Source organism: Osmerus eperlanus, chromosome 8, assembly GCF_963692335.1.
Source record: "Osmerus eperlanus chromosome 8, fOsmEpe2.1, whole genome shotgun sequence".
NCBI lineage: Eukaryota > Metazoa > Chordata > Actinopteri > Osmeriformes > Osmeridae > Osmerus > Osmerus eperlanus.
Genome location: NC_085025.1, coordinates 3,007,615 through 3,027,775, shown reverse-complemented (window position 1 = coordinate 3,027,775; position 20,161 = coordinate 3,007,615). Strand labels below are relative to the sequence as shown.

At 49.1% G+C, this 20,161-nt stretch overlaps 3 protein-coding genes across 8 annotated transcripts in view; 2 read left to right on the top strand and 1 right to left on the bottom strand.

Moving 5' to 3' along the window:
- The window catches only part of LOC134025167 (hormonally up-regulated neu tumor-associated kinase homolog), a 7,121-nt gene extending 2,412 nt beyond the window's left edge, over positions 1–4,709 (top strand). The window contains 8 exon segments of the mRNA XM_062468060.1: positions 244–299; positions 1,209–1,347; positions 1,487–1,614; positions 2,630–2,765; positions 3,165–3,342; positions 3,487–3,708; positions 3,710–3,854; positions 3,949–4,709. Of these exon segments, the coding sequence (XP_062324044.1) occupies positions 244–299; positions 1,209–1,347; positions 1,487–1,614; positions 2,630–2,765; positions 3,165–3,342; positions 3,487–3,708; positions 3,710–3,854; positions 3,949–4,709 (1,765 nt within the window).
- Positions 1–18,462, bottom strand: part of selenoi (selenoprotein I) — a 97,353-nt gene extending 78,891 nt beyond the window's left edge. For 2 of the 3 annotated variants that reach the window (XR_009930980.1, XR_009930981.1), the window contains exons 1-10: positions 18,219–18,462; positions 16,809–16,877; positions 16,366–16,474; positions 15,923–15,997; positions 15,369–15,631; positions 15,138–15,246; positions 14,978–15,026; positions 14,256–14,436; positions 13,788–13,961; positions 11,558–13,634 (exon numbers count right to left, since the gene is read on the bottom strand). Coding sequence is in view for 1 of the 3 variants with exons in the window: in XM_062467940.1 (XP_062323924.1) it covers positions 13,527–13,634; positions 13,788–13,961; positions 14,256–14,436; positions 14,978–15,026; positions 15,138–15,246; positions 15,369–15,631; positions 15,923–15,997; positions 16,366–16,474; positions 16,809–16,877; positions 18,219–18,275 (1,194 nt within the window). In the remaining 2 variants the exon portion in view is untranslated. Of the gene's footprint in view, positions 1–11,036; positions 13,635–13,787; positions 13,962–14,255; positions 14,437–14,977; positions 15,027–15,137; positions 15,247–15,368; positions 15,632–15,922; positions 15,998–16,365; positions 16,475–16,808; positions 16,878–18,218 lie in introns of those variants that run through there. The other variant, XM_062467940.1, reaches the window with a different exon arrangement.
- Positions 18,463–19,576: 1,114 nt separating this feature from the next.
- Positions 19,577–20,161, top strand: part of ost4 (oligosaccharyltransferase complex subunit 4 (non-catalytic)) — a 95,985-nt gene continuing 95,400 nt past the window's right edge. For 2 of the 4 annotated variants that reach the window (XM_062467978.1, XM_062467979.1), the window contains exon 1: positions 19,577–19,730. In XM_062467978.1, the coding sequence (XP_062323962.1) occupies positions 19,578–19,691 (114 nt within the window). In that variant the 5' untranslated portion in view covers position 19,577 and the 3' untranslated portion in view covers positions 19,692–19,730. Of the gene's footprint in view, positions 19,735–19,844; positions 20,019–20,161 lie in introns of those variants that run through there. The other 2 variants (XM_062467977.1, XM_062467975.1) reach the window with 2 other exon arrangements.

The window sequence follows — 20,161 nt, the reverse complement described above, 5'->3', positions numbered from 1 at the left end:
ACATGTCTGCCTCCACCACAGGGTTTCATTTGACTGTAGAGTGTTACAGCAGGCAGTGTGGTCGAGCTGGGGTGGACACAGTCACCGAGGCTGAACCGTTAAACCAGAGTAGACCAGTTATACCAGGTTAGAAAACAGATAATCCAGGTTATACCACTTAAACCAGGTTATTGAATCCAGGGTGATTAATTGGCTTCTAAACTTCCCCCTCGCTTCTCTCTTCTTCTCTTTCTTTTCCTACAGGGATTTAAAGATTGAAAACTTCCTTCTGGATGAACACAACAACATAAAGATTGTGGGTAGGTCACATGACCAGTCTGCTCCTGTACCGTACCCTGACATGGTCACATGACCAGTCTGCTCCTGTACCGTACCCTGACGTGGTCACATGACCAGTCTGCTCCTGTACCGTACCCTGACATGGTCACATGACCAGCGTGCTCCTGTACCGTACCCTGACATGGTCACATGACCAGTCTGCTCCTGTACCGTACCCTGACATGGTCACATGACCAGTCTGCTCCTGTACCGTACCCTGACATGGTCACATGACCAGTCTGCTCCTGTATCGTACCCTGACATGGTCACATGATCAGCCTGCTCCTGTACCGTACCCTGACAGGGTCACATTTACATTTAGTAATTTAGCAGACACTCTTATCCAGAGCGACTTACAGTAAGTACAGGGACATTCTCCCCACATGACCAGCCTGCTCCTGTATCGTACCCTGACAGGGTCACATGACCAGCCTGCTCCTGTATCGTACCCTGACAGGGTCACATGACCAGCCTGCTCCTGTATCGTACCCTGACAGGGTCACATGACCAGCCTGCTCCTGTATCGTACCCTGACAGGGTCACATGACCAGCCTGCTCCTGTATCGTACCCTGACAGGGTCACATGACCAGCCTGCTCCTGTGATGTGGACCTCCACATCACATCTGATGGGATCCTTCCAAGAACGTTACCGTAGAAACGTATTCATTTGGAACTCAGTCTCTCATAACACACACACACTTACAGAGTAAATGAGGCATGTTGAGTTGGGTGAGGGTTCTAGGGGGTGAGGTTGGGGTGGTTAGTTAACTAGTTCTGCCTGGATTAACAAGTTGAGGGTGGTCACTGTACTGCATAACTGATCACCAGCATGGTGTGTGTGTGTGTGTGTGTGTGTGTGTGTGTGTGCGTGCGTGTGTGTGTGTTGCAGACTTCGGCCTCAGTAACACTCTGAAGGCTGAGTCTCTGTCTCTGGAGCTGTTGAATACCCAGTGTGGCAGCCCTGCCTACGCTGCCCCAGAGCTGCTCGCACACAGGAAGTACGGCCCCAAGGTCGACGTGTGGTCGGTGTAAGTCAGAGGGAATGTCCACGCACACTATGTCTGTGTTTCCTGACGTGCGTGTGCGAGGGTGTGTCTGTTTGTCCATACATATCTGTGTGTCTGACTGGCGTGTGTGTGTGTGGTGCGTGTGTGTGTGTGTGTGTAGGGGTGTGAGCATGTTTGCCATGCTGACAGGGACCCTGCCCTTCACGGTGGAGCCCTTCAACATCAAGCAGCTGCACATGAAGATGGTGAACAGAGAGATCAGCAGCATCCCAAGTGACATCAGCAAGGGTAAGAGGAGGGGGGGCAGCGGGGGGGAGGGGGAGGAGGAGGAGGAGGAGGGGAGGGAGGGAGGGAGAGAGGAGAGGGAGGAGGGGAGGGAGGGAGGAGAGGGAGGAGGAGGAGGGGAGGAGGAGAGGGAGGAGGAGGGGGGGAGGAGGGGGGGAGGAGGAGGAGTCGAGGAGGAGAGGGAGGAGGAGGGGGGGAGGGGGGGAGGAGGAGGAGTCGAGGAGGGGAGGAGAAGGAGGGGGGAGGAGGAGGGGGAAGGAGGAGGGGGGAGAAGGAGGGGGGAGGAGGAGGGGGGAGGAGGAGGGGGGAGGAGGAGGGGGGGGTAGAGGGTTTCCAGACTGTAGCGCTGACGTAACTCTTTAGTTACTCCCACACAGCCACCGACTCAGACCCCAAACACACGCACTCACACAAACACAACCTGTCACGCCGCTGTGTCAACCAAAACAAGCACAGCTCCTGTTACCGTGGTGATAATGACCACAGCTCCGATGCTGGGAGAGATAGGATCAGATTAGCGCCGGTGGCGTTCTCCACAGACGACAACAGATTACCGTCGCCTGGGCGGGAGGACGGGGCGACATCCAATCTGGGTGCCCAGACGCTGTGACCGTCAGAGGGAACACGGCGTCCAGCGCTGGGCCTGGCAGGAGCAGGGGCTGGAGGGGCAATGGAGGTTATCAAGACTCCTTAACTGAGGTCAGCTAGAGACAAGCACTGTGAATGTCCTCAACAGAGAGAGGTTACCTCAGAACTAGGGAGTCAGGTGGCTGAGCGGTTAGGGTATCGGGCTAGTAATCAGAAGGTTGCCTGTTCGATTCCCGACCGTGCAAAATGACTTTGTGTCCTTGGGCAAGGCACTTCACTCTGCTTGCCTCGGAGGATTGTCCCTGCACTTACTGTAAGTCGCTCTGGATAAGAGCGTCTTCTAAATGACTAAATGTAAATGTAGGACTGAGTCTCTACAGGGAGACACCCCTACCTCCTCCCCTCACCCCCCCCCCTCCATGCCCTGCAGGAGCGGTGGGGTTCGTGCTGTTCCTGCTGGAGCCTGACCCAGCTAAGAGACCCAGCATCAGAGCAGCTATGGGGGAGTGGTGGATCAACGAGGGCTACGCCAGGCGACCGCTCCACACACAGTCACACAGGAACAGGTACCACACACACACACACACACACAGAGGCCCACTGTTATTATGATGACTTCCAAATGTGAACAGAGAGTGTGGACACAAATTGCAAAGAAGAAGAAATTACATACAAAAATGAAAATTTCTGTGGTAAGCAGTCTGTTCATGTTGTGTATCTGTGTATCTGTGTGTGGGTGAGCATGTACAGCATGCTTGTGTGTGAATGTGTGTGTGTGTGTTTAATGGTTTTTGCAGTTGCAGAGTTTGGGAGAAAACTCCAGAGTCCTTATGTTTCCACTTGGTCGGTCCCCTTAGTTCCCAAGCCCGCCTAAAACCCCATAATACCAAGTTTTTACCATGACTGTCACACTCCAACTCAACAGACACACACACACACATTCTGAGGTTGTGGGAGTTCCCTAGGTTGCGTCCTGAGGAGCTGAACTCGTCTGTTCTGGCGTACATGACGGAGACCCTGGGGTACTCGCTGTCTGACGTCATCCACACCCTCACTATCAACAGACCCTCCTCCATCATGGCCTCCTATCACCTGCTGCACGGCAAGCTCAGCAGGACCCAGAGGGGAGCCAAGGGCAGCAAGGTGGGGCTGCAGGGAACACACACACATGGAACCCACACACACACACACATGCATACAGACACACGCACACACACTGGGACACACGGATGACACAAGATCCACCCAGACGTGTGACATGCCAGTGTTGCTGTGTTGCTGTTGCAGAACCTGGAGAACAGCGAGTGGAACCTGCCCAGTAAAAAGACCTGGAGGGAAAAGAGCAACATGGCCCCCAAGACTCAGCACAACGAGGCAGCCAATGAGAAGGGTTCGAAGCTGGCCAGCAAACCCCTGAGGAGCCAACCACAGGCCACGGAATGCCAGGGCAGCAGGAAGAGAGCGGAGGCCCCGCCCAGAGAGAGCCACAAGGAGGATGAGGAAAACCGCCCCCCCCTCTCCCTCCCTCCCCCAGCTGCCTCCCTCCTCCTCCCCCCCGCCCCGCCTGCCCTCCCCCGGGCCCCTGTCGGTGGAGGGGATCACCGATGAGGAGATCGCCATCACCGTGGACACCAGGGAGGCCCTGTTCCCTGAGGGTACGGCCTGGACACACACTCACACACACACACACACACACACACTGTACCTACTGTAGATTACCATGTATGATGTGATGTCTGTGTGTTGCAGTGTCTGTGTTTGGAGACAGGGAGCTGGTTCATCTCTCTCCACCCAAAAGCTCCGCCTCAAAACTATGCGACTCAGCCCCCTGCCAAGCCCCAGGCACCGCCGAGCCAATCAGAGACAGCGCTGTCAGACCGGTCCGACCGCACGTGCTCAGAACTACACACTCGGACGGGGCGGACCCCGGCGACCGTTACCACGACAACAGGCATCGCGACGACCCTCATCACCTGGGCAACGACAGGCTGGAGAAGCTGCAGACGTTCTACTCCTCGGAGAAGAGCGGCATTTCTCCCAGAATGCTCCTGGAGGCGGAACCGCACCCCTCGGACAGAGACCTCCTGGGTGTCATGGATACCGCCCAGACGGCCCCCCTCCCTCGCCTCAGGAACGCCGGGCTGAAGGAGGGTCTGGGGAGGAAGATCACCTGGGTGGGTCTGACCCGGCCCGGAGCCCCAGGCCTGCTGGTGAACGGGTCCAAGCCCCCGACCTTCCCCTCCCAGAGACAGCACGCCCTGGTCATCAAGAGCCTGAGGCAGGAGAGGGGGCGGAGGGGAGCAGCAGGGGTCGGGGGGGAGAGGGGAGGGGCGGGGGGAGGGGGGGAGAGAGGGCACGGGGGAGGGATGAGCGGCGTGAAGAGGAACTCTGTCCAGCTGCGCCCGTCTCTCCAGCGCAGGGTGACAGACCTGAACCTGCCCCTGCTTCCTGCAGCGCTGCACAGCAGCAAGACTGACCACAAGAACCACCTACACGGCATGGACTACTGACCCCAACACCAGCCCCACACATGGACTACTGACCCAACACCAGCTTCACACATGGACTACTGACCCAACACCAGCCCCACACATGGACTACTGACCCAACACCAGTCCCACACATGGACTACTGACCCCAACACCAGCTTCACACATGGACTACTGACCCAATACCAGTCCCACACATGGACTACTGACCCCAACACCAGCTTCACACATGGACTACTGACCCCAACACCAGCCCCACACATGGACTACTGACCCAACACCAGCCCCACACATGGACTACTGTCCCCAACACCAGCCCCACACATGGACTACTGACCCAACACCAGCTTCACACATGGACTACTGACCCAACACCAGCCCCACACATGGACTACTGACCCCAACACCAGCCCCACACATGGACTACTGACCCAACACCAGCCCCACACATGGACTACTGACCCCAACACCAGCCCCACACATGGACTACTGACCCAACACCAGCTTCACACATGGACTACTGACCCAACACCAGCCCCACACATGGACTACTGACCCCAACACCAGCCCCACACATGGACTACTGACCCAACACCAGCTTCACACATGGACTACTGACCCCAACACCAGCCCCACACATGGACTACTGACCCCAACACCAGCCCCACACATGGACTACTGACCCAACACCAGCTTCACACATGGACTACTGACCCAACACCAGCCCCACACATGGACTACTGACCCCAACACCAGCCCCACACATGGACTACTGACCCAACACCAGCTTCACACATGGACTACTGACCCCAACACCAGCCCCACACATGGACTACTGACCCAACACCAGCTTCACACATGGACTACTGACCCCAACACCAGCCCCACACATGGACTACTGACCCCAACACCAGCTTCACACATGGACTACTGACCCCAACACCAGCTTCACACATGGACTACTGACCCCAACACCAGCCCCACACATGGACTACTGACCCAACACCAGCTTCACACATGGACTACTGACCCAACACCAGCCCCACACATGGACTACTGACCCCAACACCAGCTTCACACATGGACTACTGACCCCAACACCAGCTTCACACATGGACTACTGACCCCAACACCAGCCCAAAGTGTGCCAAAAGATGAATCAGGACTGTGAAACTCTCCATCTGTCCCACATGCTGTTTTCTCCCTCAGTTTCAGATTTGTTAAAAGAAACAAATTCAATTTGTTAGGACTGATACAAACCAGGAAACAGATTTCTGCCATCTCTATGTCTCGATGATTCATGTAAGGTGCTTTTAACTCTTTTCTAAGAATTGTATTTACTGTACTTAAATACGATTTTTTTACGCATAAAAGTTTTTTTGTGTTTTCTGTGAGGAGGTCAAAAACACAACCATGCGTTTCTATTTCACTGTCATACTTCTCCTCCCTCTAAATCTCTTTGTTTATCTTTTTATAAGCTCCCTCCTTCTCCCATCATCCCTCCATCCCAGGGTCATTAATAATGAGGTGTGTAGAGGTAGAGAGAGGGAGGGATAATCTGGTGGTTGCCTTGCGGTTCTGAGGGACTGCTGAATTATTAAGGGTCTGTAGTGGTACTCGATCCTTCGTGTGTGTGTGTGTACGTGTGTGTGTGTGTGTGTGAGACAGAGAGAGTGAGAGAGAGAGAGAGAGAGAGAGAGAGAGAGAGAGAGAGAGAGAGAGAGAGAGAGAGAGAGAGAGAGAGAGAGAGAGAGAGAGAGAGAGAGTGTGTGTGCGTGTCTCTGTGTCTGTGTGCATGCACACTAGTGAGGACAGATTGAGCCCATTCAGGTGTACAGGCCCCCACTCCTGTTACTTCTGCTGCTACTTAACACTGATATGAACCGGGTAGCTCTGATATCAGCAGGTACAAACACAAGACAACACACACACACACACACTGGCAATGCTGTTACAGTGCCACTTGTTTATGAACCATATACTTTAAATGGATAAGTAGCAACAGAAAAAGGTGAAAAAAGATTAAAGAGGCATAGAGATGGAGAAAAAGAGAGAAAGAGAGCGAGAGAGAGAGAGAGAGAGAGAGAGAGCTAGAGAGAAGAAATGACCCTCTGTAGTCTAGTCAGTGTCTACAAGTGGGCTGTTGAGTTTATTGGAGTGTGTTATATGATGGGGAGGAGATAAGGCATGGAAACTGGATCAATTATGCATGCTTCAAAGACAGACATCGACATCAGAAACGGAACACGGCTTGACCTTGCATGCTAACATGTTAACCACATGGATGAGAGGAGCGCATGGATGTCAGATAGAACACGGACCGACCTACTGGATTACACGGTGGATCACCAGTCCAGATTACCTGTTACGTTCACGCAAAGACGGCCGCTGTTGAGCCAGTTTATGCAGAGCCACCGGAAAACAAACAGCTGAAACATCGACACGGTTTCATCTTCAGACACCTTTTCTCTTACATTTACATTTAGTCATTTAGCAGACGCTCTTATCCAGAGCGACTTACAGTAAGTACAGGGACATTCCCCCGAGGCAAGTAGGGTGAAGTGCCTTGCCCAAGGACACAACGTCATTTGACACGGCCAGGAATCGAACCGGCAACTTTCAGATTACTAGCCCGATTCCCTAACCGCTCAGCCACCTGACTCCACCTGACTCTTCACACCTCTCTTCCTCCCACATCCCCCTCTCTCTCTCTTCTCCCTCATTCACCCCTCTCTGAAAACAATAGGGAGAGGGGGGGGTGTAAAAGAGCGGGGGGGGGTGGTGGTTCGTAATGAATCCAGTCTGTGCCTTTGTGGTCCACAGATGGATGGTGAGGTCCTGAAGGAGAAGGCTTTGTGCTTCAGTCTCAACTGTCTCTGCTGGGTGTGACTGATGACCTCACACAGACAAACTTTATTACCTGATTCGCTCCATAATAATCTGGCCTACGTCTGAATGCCAGGGAGAGGACAGTGAACGGAGGGGGGTCTGCGTGTGTGTGTGTGTGTGTGTGTCTGTCTGTCTGTGTGTGTGTGTGTGTGTGTGTGTGTGTAGGTATGTGGATGACAAAGAGTAAAAGGGAAAGAGAGACGAGAGAGAAAGTATGTAGTGTGTAGAGTGAGTGAGTGTGTGTGTGTGTGTGTGTGTGTGTGTGTGTGTGTGTGTGTGTGTGTGTGTGTGTGTGTGTGTGTGTGTGTGTGTGTGTGTGTGTGTAGGGCATGTAACCTGTTCTTGCAGTGGTTTCCCATCAGTCTTTCTGTGTTCTAAAGCCATGGCTTACAGACATACACAGCCATACCAAGTCATCCAGGAAGAAGGATGGAGGTTGTTTCCTGGTAGTGTCATGGCTATCAGGGGTCATGTGGAGTTCAAGTGTGACAGCCCTCTATAAGCTCTGCAATTCATGAGGTCACTCAGCTATCAACAAGGACTTGGCAGGATTTCTAAGAAAGGGCCAACTTCAGCCTATCAAGCTGAACTCAGACTGACTGAAAGGGGGTTGGTAAATGGACGCTACTTTCTCCATTCCACATTTTCCTTGGGCCTCTTTACTGTGTAGAAATATCATTAATAGGGTTTATACAGGTCAGTCCATCTGCAGAGTACGGGGGAGATGTTATTCTTATGAACATGGTTTCTCCCACATGCAGCCCTGCTCAGCCATAACCTGTCATTAACAGTGTTATTTTAACTCACTGGCACTGGCTAAGCCAACACACACACATACCATCACACAGGTACACACACAAACACACACACACAGACATACAGTAAGAACTCTGAAAGTTTCCTAAATCTGGAGTTTGCCCCTTGTGGTAAATGGGACACTGGAAGAGTTTTAATCACTGTGCCGTTCACCATCACCTCCCTCCTGTCTGAAGGATTCCTGTGAACTCTCACTTACCTGTGACCTTTGAAAAAAACAAACATCGCAACCAAGCTCGTCCAATACATCTCTTTCCTCAACTCAAACACAGTTCTCCGTTTTTCAATCCCCAACTGACAGGAATGTCAATTTTACATCACACCCAGCTAGCTATTGTCACTGACAGTCATTGATTAGCCCATTAGCGCTCTGATTCAGTTAACCATCTACAGTCCTGAACATGTCTGAACTCGCCTGGCTGCTCCACCAGAGACTGAGGGTCTGCCCATCCCAGAAGGCCCCTGATGTTCTGGTCACTAATTCATGGAGTCCCCCCCCCCCCCCCCCCCCCCCCCATAACATGTTGCAAGGTTGAGAAGTGAGTGATGTGGTTGGGTGGAGATATGACGAGAGGAGTAACAGATAGAAAAGCACGATGTGGATTAGTTGTTTGGAGTCGATGGGTGTACTGAACAATGTGTGTGTGTGTGTGTGTGTAGATTCAGTAGTGTAGTGTTCAGGCAGGTTTAATCTGTGGTGAGAGAGGTGTCACCAGGCTCGTCTGAGGGATTAAAGAAGGAGAACCAGAGGACTGGGGGACAGAGTTCATCTCATCCCCTCTGAGCCCCCCAGGACTGGACACACACACACACACACTCTTCTGTCCTGTGTTCGTTCACCCTCATCACCATGCACAGAGGAGTTTGTACTGTATGTGTGTTTAAATTTCGCTTGAACAAAAGTATGGAACAAAGCCACAAGCACGATTTCTAGACTTTTTGTATCACAAGGGAAAAAACGCACATGCTTTCTGTGTGTGTGTGTGCAGTGCAGCGTGTCTGGTTTCTAATGATGGTCATCCATAATTGAGAGGTGCCTAGCAGGAGAGCACAGAGTGGCGGGGAAGTTAAGCTACCGGTAGGCTCCAGCCTCTGTGTGTGTGTGTGTGTGTGTGTGTGTGTGTGTGTGTGAGTGTCATGGGGGTCACTCACGCACAAAACGTCCAGTGCCATGGGGCAGGAACAGGAGCCGGATTCTGTTTAATTGATGCCACCTCTGATTAACTGTCAGTTTAGGATCAACACCAGCTAATTCACTGAGGGGCCCTAACTAGAGGCTCACAGACACACTTTGACCCCTGCACACTGGAGAGCTTAACCCACACAGCACCACAACAAGCCCAGTCTACCATATCTCACCTGCTGAACGACACACTGGTATCGGTTTAAGATACATCAGACTTGACATTCATTCATTCTCATTGATTACTATGAAGTGGGGGGCCCATTTCAAGCCCATAGTGAGGAATTTTGAAGTGTTGTTTAATGTTCTTCGGTTTGGAGGAATCGGTTTTCAGTGAGGTTCATAGTGTGATGGAAGTGATTCTCTCAAGACAAATAACAGCCTTGGTCTCCTGCCAGCTGTTTTGACTGCTGGTTCCACTTTGATTAACACACACAAAAACACACAGCAAATCCTCTCTCACACACACACACCAGTAGGACTTGATGAAGGTGACAAGATGATACTAACAAACACACACTGTAAGACAAACTGCTAGATGAGGACAGGAGACCATCAATTACTAATGGAGTCTGTAACCGAGAGCAGAGTTGACTCTGAGGAAAATAAAGGTGTCTACTTTAACACATACTGTTTTGTCCACTGTTCAAACTGTTTCGTCTTCCTAAACCAGCCAAAAACATGAGAAATCCCCAAGTCACTAAACCATGTTACAGTCCTGTCAAATCCCTGTCACATGCACTAAGACTCCCACAGTGAAGGGTTATGTTTACTGTAACGCTTCATGTGTCATCACGTGGCCAAGCTGGGACCAGGTCAGAACCTTGCAATCCTAAAAGTTCTCTAGGTAATAGCCCCACCTGGTGGTGACGTTCAGTAACACACCAGCGCACACACACACACCCTGCAGGTGATGGCATCGTCAGCCTTTGGTATGAGTGCTGAAAGTACTGCTCTATACTGACACCTGCTGGTCACCAGAGTCACTACCCTCAACCTACAGAAGGATAGAAACTCTGTTCCCTTCGGTTCTCCACTTCTTTAAGGTTGAGGTATGTAGGTGGGTGATACACAGAGTTTGTATAAGAGAGACTTGTCTCCTATGAGGTCAAGAGGTCATCCCTTGAGGCCCCTTTACAGTCCACTTATAGATATGAACATGTGCCCAGACTCACTGGAGACAGGAAGTTGGAGATATGCAGAAACAGACTTCTATGAGTTACCATGTTGTCATGGTGACACCTGCTGTGCCTTGTAAGGATACGTTCTGTGGAAACTATAATTGTATTGACCTATTCATTGTACTTAAGGACGTTTGTGATCTCTGTGCTTCACTCATCTGACCACTCTCTCCTGACTGGTTACGTGATCCAATATCGTTCTGATAAAGTTACACTTTTAATTGTCGTGCATCTTTACGGCCACCGACTGACATCATCCTATCAGTGGGAGTCAAGGCAAATGATTAAACAAAATGTTTATTCAATTGGACAGTCCTTTTTGTCACTGGTTAAATACAACATGATATTATTGGCCCTGGTCACACACCCAGGCCAGACCGGGCCAGGCAGCATCTGGCCCGCGTCACGTCGGACAACAACAAACATTGTCACAGATTCCACGGTTTTATCCATAGTCGTTAACTGTTGCTTGGGTGATGGGTGGAGTTAGGAGCCAGTATCAGGGGGAAATGATCCCTCTGTTCCATCTAAATCCCTGGTCTCCCAGTTCCCCAGTCCATCCTACAGGAACCATTTTCAGGGTGGGGGTGGGGTGTGGGGGAGAGGGGGGTGTTGAGGGAATCTGGATTGAAATCTCACTCAAAGTTCACATAAAAAAACAAGGAAAATAAAATAATATATTTACACAAACGCACATACACTGATACTTACATACATAAAAAGGTACATACTTGCATGTGTCTCTGCACACGTACATTCAAAACATTCAGACGTACATACAACACACACACACACACTACACCTCCTACTCACACAAGCAACATTGTTTTGGTGGCGTTATCAGTCACAGTTCCACAGTCGCGTCACTACACAACCCTCCGAATCCAACCACAGTCCTTATCTGATGAACCTCAAAACTCACAACAACACGCCTTGCTTCCCTACTGATTCTTTACCGGTCACCAGCACTGATCTCAAACCAGACGGCCAGGTCTAAGCAGATCACCCTGCAGGTGTCCACCACAGCGCTGTTACCTGTCCTGTGGTTTCAGATCAGTGCAGGTAAGGAGCGGAGGCTGAGAGGACGGGAGGCCCCCTCAGGAGGCCCCCCTCAGGAGGCCCCCTCAGGAGGCCCCCTCAGGAGGCCCCCTCGGGAGGCCCCCTCGGGAGGCCCCCCTCAGGAGCCCCCCTCAGGAGGCCCCCCTCAGGAGGCCCCTGCAGTCTCCTGGTCCTACAGCCCGTTAGCAGACAGGCTGAGGGGGGGCAGGTGGGGGGGCAGCTCACACCAGCATCTCCACTCTCTCCTCGTGGGAAACCGGGAGGGAAAACAAATCAAAAACGATCAGAAATGCAGCATCAAACAAACCAACCAGAAACAAAACACAGGAGAAAACGAGAGCTGATGGCCGTATCGCCAGTGTGACAGTAATATGGAGAGCACAGTCATGTGATGTGTCTGCGACAGTAATATGGAGAGCACAGTCATGTGATGTGTCTGTGACAGTAATATGGAGAGCACAGTCATGTGATGTGTCTGCGGCAGGGTGGCGTGGAGTTTGCGGTGACCAGTGACAGCTTGTTCCCTCAGAGCGAGTCCCCTCCGCAAACGGCTTTGGGACACACTCTTCATTCAAGCTCAGCGCAACCGACGCACACGCATCGCCCCCGGCAACAGAGAAAGAAATAACAAATACGAAAATAAAAATACAATTAAAAGTGAAAACAAAAAGAACTTAAGAGCGAATCGGCATGCTGACACGACACCTCAGAGGGCAAGGAGAGCCTGGAGGTCAGCGTTCAGACAGGGGTCACGGTTCAAGGGTCAAAGGTTGACAGGTCAGAGGTCAACCTGGTTAGTGGTATGAATACTCCTGTCTCCAAAAGGCTTAACCCTGATTGGTCGAAAATGACCTCATTAAAACTCAGACAACCATCACCAGAGTGTGTTGTGTATATGTGTGTGAGATCATTTCAAAATGGATCACTGACTATTTCATATCAGATTTCGTTTTATAAATAAAAAAACATCAATATATAAATAATAAAGAGTTTCCTCTCAATTGTACAGAACATCTGATCAAAATAGATTAAACTCCGCCTTCATGCCCTGGTCAAGACCTTGACGCACCTCCCAGGAGCAGGTGTGGTTGTACCCTTGGTTACGGTTCAGAGGTGAAAGGTCAGGGCTGGAGCTGCATTATTGTGAAGCCTGTCTATCAAACTAACGGAGACCTAAATGATGTTTCCCCAAGGCAATATTATACTGTACATTCATGAGACTGAGTCAGTGTCACCTTCTCAGATCAGAAGATGTGCGGTGTTTGCGTGTGTCAGCACAGTGTCTGTGTACAACAACCTGTGAATGTGTGAGTTTGTGTCAAGTAAGTGTTGTGTGAATGAATGTGTGTGTGTGTGTGTGTGTGTGTGTGTGTGTGTGTGTGTGTGAGGCTGGTCTGGGCTTCTGTCCTTGCGGCTGAAGCACATTTCCTTAGGAAACAAGCACACCTCATTGGCTCAACCAATTGGCCGATCACCAATCACGGAACCCAGAACCCAAAGTACCACCCCTGTAGTCCAGAAGACTTGCCCCAAACTGAAACTGTTCATGGTTCCAGAGTTAGGGTAAGCGCGTGTGTTGAGGGAAGGAGAATAGGAGGGTCATTGTCTAGCTGGATAGAGATGTCCTTGGGGTAGAGGAGGCTGGGTGGCTGTTTTCCGTGATGATGAAAGTGAAGTGTCGGTTGGCTGCAAAAGGGAAGTGGGAGGGCTTTAAACCTCCGCTTCCTTCAAGCCGATTCGCTCCTCGTCTTGTCAGTCACTGTTGGGCTTCTTCAGAGAAAAGGCATAGATGTTGAAGTGGTCGCTAAGCTGGTGCACCTGGGGTGGGGTTGAGTGGGGAGGGGGGGCACACAGGAAGTTGACATTAAACCTTGCTCTCTGTTAGTGAACGAGTGGCAAAGGTTAATCATCTCACAAGAACAAACGCATACCAACTCACACGTGTGTGTGTGTGTGTGTGTGCGTACTCACCACTGACACTCCATAGTGGATGTGTGCCAGTATTACTCCACTCGTCCACACGTACAGCAGCACAGTCTCATCAACACCGTTCAATGCCAGCAACACCACCGCCGCCAGGGGCAACAACAGCCAGCTCAGCGCCTGACAACGAGTGTTACTCATCTGGCAGACGATCAGCTTGCACTGCAGAGAAACAGACACACACCAGTGTTTACACAAGGTCAGGCAAGCATGGGCGTGTGTTTACATCTATAGAATAGAATATAGAATAGAATATCTTTATTTGTCATTGCACAAGTACAACGAAATTGAGGTAGCAGGTCTCTGATTTGACTCAGAGAGACAAATACAGGTCAGTTTTGTGCATTGTTAAGTGCTATGATAGCTCTGGGATAGTACATGTCTATGTATGTATGTGTGTGCGTGTGTTTGTGTGTATGTGTGTGTGTATGTAGTGTGTGTGTGTGTGCCACTCACGGTGACGTTAGCGAAGGCTGTTCCGATCATCAGGTAGAAGACTCTGGGCTGCTCCTGGATGATGTTGGAGGGAGACAGCACTACCCAGAGAGTGGAGAGGAGGAAGAGGAGGACCGGGGAGAGGAAGGGGAGGAAGGCCTCGTACAAACTGCTGTGCTTCAGAGTCTTGCTGCGGTGACCCCTGGGCAGCAACACAGGACACTGTCATTTACTTTACTCTAAAGTAAAGTAAACACTAACCATTGCCCCACTAACTGATACATGTCTACTTTTATTCATTTATTGGACTGTCCTCCCATAAAATGTTGTAAAGGAATGAACAAGAAACTTTTGTAAACCCAACCTTAACCAAATAAACAAAGGGTCAAATTTCACAATATTAAAGTATTTTTCCTCTACGCAATCTTAGAGGCCTATTTTTCCCCCACTGACCTAATCATGTCCATACTAGGAGGATACAAAGTACAAAGGGAGAGAGTGATGTCAGAGTTCCAGAGGTTTCCAACCTGATTACTTACATTTACATTTAGTCATTTAGCAGACGCTCTTATCCAGAGCGACTTACAGTAAGTACAGGGACATTCCCCCGAGGCAAGCAGGGTGAAGTGCCTTGCCCAAGGACACAACGTCATGTGGCATGGCCGGGAATTGAACCGGCAACCTTCTGATCAATAGCCATAACCCGATTCCCTAACCGCTCAGCCATCTGACCCCCAACTTACTTTAGGACGTTGTAGAGGCTCATAGGAAGTGTCACAGTGAACGAACAACCTGGAGGGTAAGATCGAGAACACATCAGACCACAACCTCTCCATCACCCCTAAACCAATCACACTGCGCGGAGCACATCCGTATGCACTACACTAACCAATCACAGCTCACCTAGGATCATGAAAGTGAATAGGTCTCTGTAGAGGACGTGCCATTGGATTGGATGGTACCAGGTTTCCACGCCGACCACCGCAGTGATGATGTAAACAATGGAGATGGTCTAAGAACACAGGAGACAGGAGGAGTTCAAACAAAACACCTTCCTGGACACGGTTACTTTAGCAAGTTCAAAAAGGTGTGTGCTGTGTGTGTGTGTGTGTGTGTGTGTGTGTGTGTTCTCACCACTTGGCTAATGTCATATCCCCAAGGTAGGAACAGTATCCCAGTGTTGTATTTCTCCCAGTGGGACAGGATGAATGAGAAGAGTACCACCCACAGGATGTAGTACAGAGTCAGCACGTCCACACCAGTTTCCCCTCGGCCAAATATGGAGTAGACGCACGCCACAAAGTAGACACAGGCCCAGCTGTCCAGCCCGTGGTCAAACAGCTCCCCTAGTGGCGTGGAGGAGTTGGTACGCCTCGCCTGCTTTCCATCCACACCATCTACAGGAGGAAGTAGAGGGTTTGATGGAAGAAAACAGTCTCAACCAACGGTGTAGCAGCAATTTGAGTTCTGGGATTCATACACTCATTGTCAATCGGCTGAGAGAAGAGATGTAATGCAGTTAACCAGTGAGCGATAGTGTTATTGCAGTGCAAATTTAGCCTAACGATTAGGATTACAATATAATCCTAGTCCTTCAATTTAGCCCAAAGTTAAAGTGGGCATCCTACATTCTGAAATGCCGACTTTATTTTTCTGTCTTTCTAAGCGAGATGGGTATTAAAACTCACCGAGAGTGTAGGCCAGGAAGTTGAAGAGCCCGGCAGTGACCCATACCCAGCTGGGGACATGCATGTGTCCGTCAGCTGATACACAGACACACACACACACACAGGTAGGTTATAATGTGAACAGGCAGGTGTGTGTGCATAACATCACTGTATACCTCGTTGAACTGACTAGCTTTCTGGGTGAATCGTGAAGGGAGTTGGTAATGGTGTGTGTTTGTCAAAATATTTACTCAGTCTTATGAGTTGGCTATAAACCTTTAGTCACGAGGAGACATCTCCAATGAGAAGTGGACTTTGTCCTTAATGTGCTCACACACACACATGCGTACATGCAGAGGAACACAGAGAGAGAGAGAGAGAGAGAGAGAGAGAGAGAGAGAGAGAGAGAGAGAGAGAGAGAGACAGAGACAGAGACAGAGACAGAGACAGAGAGAGAGACCCACCTGAAGCATCGAAGTGGTAGTCATAGAAGGCCAACATGACGAAATTCAAGACCAGGAACATGAACCCTGTGAAAGTGATGAGGTTAGGAGCCAACCAGGTAGGCATGATCTGAGGAGAGAGAGGGACATGGGGCACTGAGCGACTGACTGTTACATCTTAAAATAGGTTTTATAAACACACTGAAGCCCTTTGCAACTAGCTGACATTTATCATGATATTTTTGTTGATGGGGGGGGGGGGCAGCAGGGGAGCAGAAGAGACGGTTTAGTGAGAGACTTGGTGTACTTTGTTATTGTAGCTCAACAGGTGATGGAAACCTCATGAATGATGTAGCTCTCATTAGCATAGAGATATCACACACTGTCACACACTCTGCAAGAGAAGACTATCAGAGAATCGTTGTAATCGTCACACGGTGTGTGTGTGTGTGTGTTCTGCTCACCTTGACAACAGAGTTCCAGAAGGGGTGCATGACGTAGACAGACAGCGGGTTGGAGTCCACTGCGCTGTACTGCAGAGGCACACGCGCACACACACACATGTCAAATCATAGCGAGCACAATTGAGTTATTTGAGAGCAGCCATTTGACCTCTATGTTTAACCTTCCAGTGTGTGTGTGTGTGTGTGTGTGTGTGTGTGTGTGTGTGTGTGTGAGAATGTGAAGAGCATTCAATACATGCATGATGTCCTTCTGAACATTGAGCAGAACACAAGCATGACCTAGACAACTGGTGACTAGTGAAGTAAACAGTGAAGAACTGGTGAAGTAAACAATATCTCCAGTCACACAGCCCTCTTCTTCCCCCTGGCTTGAACAGGAATCCCTGCTGCCTACACAAGCTGGTAGTGATCCACTGTGTAGGGTTAATTGGCCCTAAACAGTCATCTACTAGTGTATTTTTAAGTGATTTGGACATCAACTAAAAAGCTCTGAGGTTTGAAAAGGTAGCTGAAAGCCGCATGAGCAATACCAGTCTTATACCTCATACCAGTCTGTTCCCTGTTGAGCCACATGGCTACAAAATGATATTTGTTCAAGCAGTGACATGGTTTTGCCAAACCCAGATATATGCGTTCACGGCTGAACATTATTTTAGACCCCAAATGTAAGGTGGCTGACAGATTTACACCTCTCTCTTACACACACCCGGAAACCCACAGGTCAGGAGAAACGGTCAACGAGACGAAGCTAACCTCTACCTGCTAAGGACATTTAGGGTCCAGTGAGTTTTCAGGACTAGCTACGTCTCAGCCAGATCAACCAACCAAGGATAAAGACGTTAGCTATCATACGTTAATTATGTACAAACTAGGTCGTCATATTAATTTCAGCAGGTTGGCATTTCAGCTAAGATTCAATGGGATGTGCGTGCTAATAATCGGGTTAGCTGGGTGCTCGGTGAGGTGTCGTGTCAGAGTCGTGACAAGTGTTTTCCTGTCAGTATTACTATAGATACTTAATGTTAACCATCTCCCTTGAGCGCCTTTCAATCACAACAATGCTTATTTTAGTCAAAGCAAGTGAAACTGATTAGATTGCATCCTTCTAACAGTAAGCTATATGCACGCGCTGTCATCCACCAATGGGCGCCGTCTACATCAATGGGCTCCGTCTATTCGGTGGAAAGGTAACGATAGATAACGTAACAGTGCGATATTCATCGGAAATGATTCTACTAAGGATCGGGTTTTAGTTTAACTTACACTGGTTACTGAAACAGAACGTAAATGGCTCACAGTGGCTCGTGGTAACTACATTACAGCTCAACTACATGATCTGGAACGATCCACGAAGGGTTTCTTTCCAGGAAATATTCTAAGCCCTGCTAATGCAGTTTTTTCTGATCATACCTTGTACTTGTCGAAGCCCGACAGCTGCTCTTGAGTGACATATTCGTACATAGCCATGATGGCAATCCCAAGGCTCTGAATCCAGCAACTTGAAAATCGATTCCCTCTTGATCGAGATTCCCTAACAGCTATCCTCGTTAGGGACACTACATCTAGCTTTAGCAACTACCGCTCAAGCACGCCGGGAAGGCGATGTCGAAACATTCGGCCACTCCTGCCTCATACGAGTCCAGACACCCACATCTGCTGACAACATGAGCACACTGTTGCCTCCTCTGGTGAGGATGATATGTTGTACATTATTGCATTATTATCTTGTCACTAGTGTCAAATTATCTTCAACTAAAGATACAAAGGAGTATTAACTGTAATCGAAATACACGGAAACCGACGCAAACTCCGCCGGCCGTCCTCGAAAACCGATAAGCCCTGACTTCCAAACGTGCTTCCCAAGGTCAATAAAACATACTTTGAGATCTTAAATGACACTGTAACAATCTAATGACATTTTTCAGCATACGTCATTAGATAGCAAAGGAACATTTTAACACAAAATAGAAACTAAGAACACTGTATATCTTTCTCCACACAACCAACTATTCTGGCTTAACCTAGTGAAGTGATACAATCAAAGAAAGACTAACTTTCTAAGTTTCTCAAAATACTATAAAATACTATTTTATTTGGGGGATATTAATGCAGGAGAGACAAAAAAACCTGGTGAATGTTATTCTCATGTGAGGGACACATTTTGTTCATAAATCAAAGTGTTCAACAATAGGCCTACAAAACATTTCCAAAACCTAGTGATAAAAATACATATTCTGTTTAAATGTTACTTTCTTTGATACTTCTCAGTTTGTGAAAATAATATTTTTGATGTTTCATATTTGCCTTGCTGTAGGCTACAATAAATATTCAGCAATGGTAAAAAAAAAAAAAAAAAAGAAGAAAATCGTTGTGAACGAAGTTACGTGACGTGGCTTTCCAACAGCGGAAGAGGTTCGCATCTGATCTGAAAGCTGACTGAAGCAGACCCTGCTTATCCATTAGAATTTATTTTGTACAGCAGCCAATAAAAAAGAACAAGGTAAGATTTCAACGAACCTACAAAAGTTAAAAGAGTATGTAGATGTTATAGCCATTGCGCTTCAGGATCTTAGCTAGCTTGCTACGTGTCTTTTTTTTCATTCAGCGCTAGCGAAGGCTAGCTCAGATGCTAAGCTAGTCTAGCTGGCTGCACTAGTACTGGAGCTAGTTAGCCGTCAGATAGCTAGCTAGTAGTAGTTTGGCACCGCCTTGTCAATGTCTGATGTTCGCAACGGGTAATGTAGCTAGCTGTGTTTGCCATTCTGCAGGATGGTTACGGACGTTCAGCTGGCAATATTCGCCAACATGCTTGGCGTATCGTTGTTCCTGCTGGTCGTGTTGTATCACTACGTTGCAGTCAACAATCCCAAGAAGCTGGAGTAGATTCCCGCCCCCCTTCCCCCTCCTGGTAATAATGATGGGGTGAGTGACTTCAAGCTTACAGTTTGATCTCTTACTTTTGTGTATTTTTGACGTTTTACATGATTGAGATGTTGTGCCTTTAGCCAAATTGAGTGAATTCATGCCTCTTTACAGGTGTGTGTGTGAGAGATTGGGGCCAGGGCTACCCTGAAGATCCTTGGTGCCACTAGCAAGAATATTCCAGCTTTCTCTACCCATACACCACCTGTCATCCTTTCCTGCTTTTCCACAGAGACATAATTCCCCGTATGTACAGGAGTGCTTTCTAATAAAAATGTGTGTGAATCATTCTGGTTGTGGTTCTTTTAAAACACAGTTGGTATTGACACTAGCTGGCACTGTGCCTAAACACATACACCTCTCACTTCCTTTCATGTGTCTTAATGTTATGAAATAACTAATTTCACTCATTTAGAGCTTTGAATGCAAGA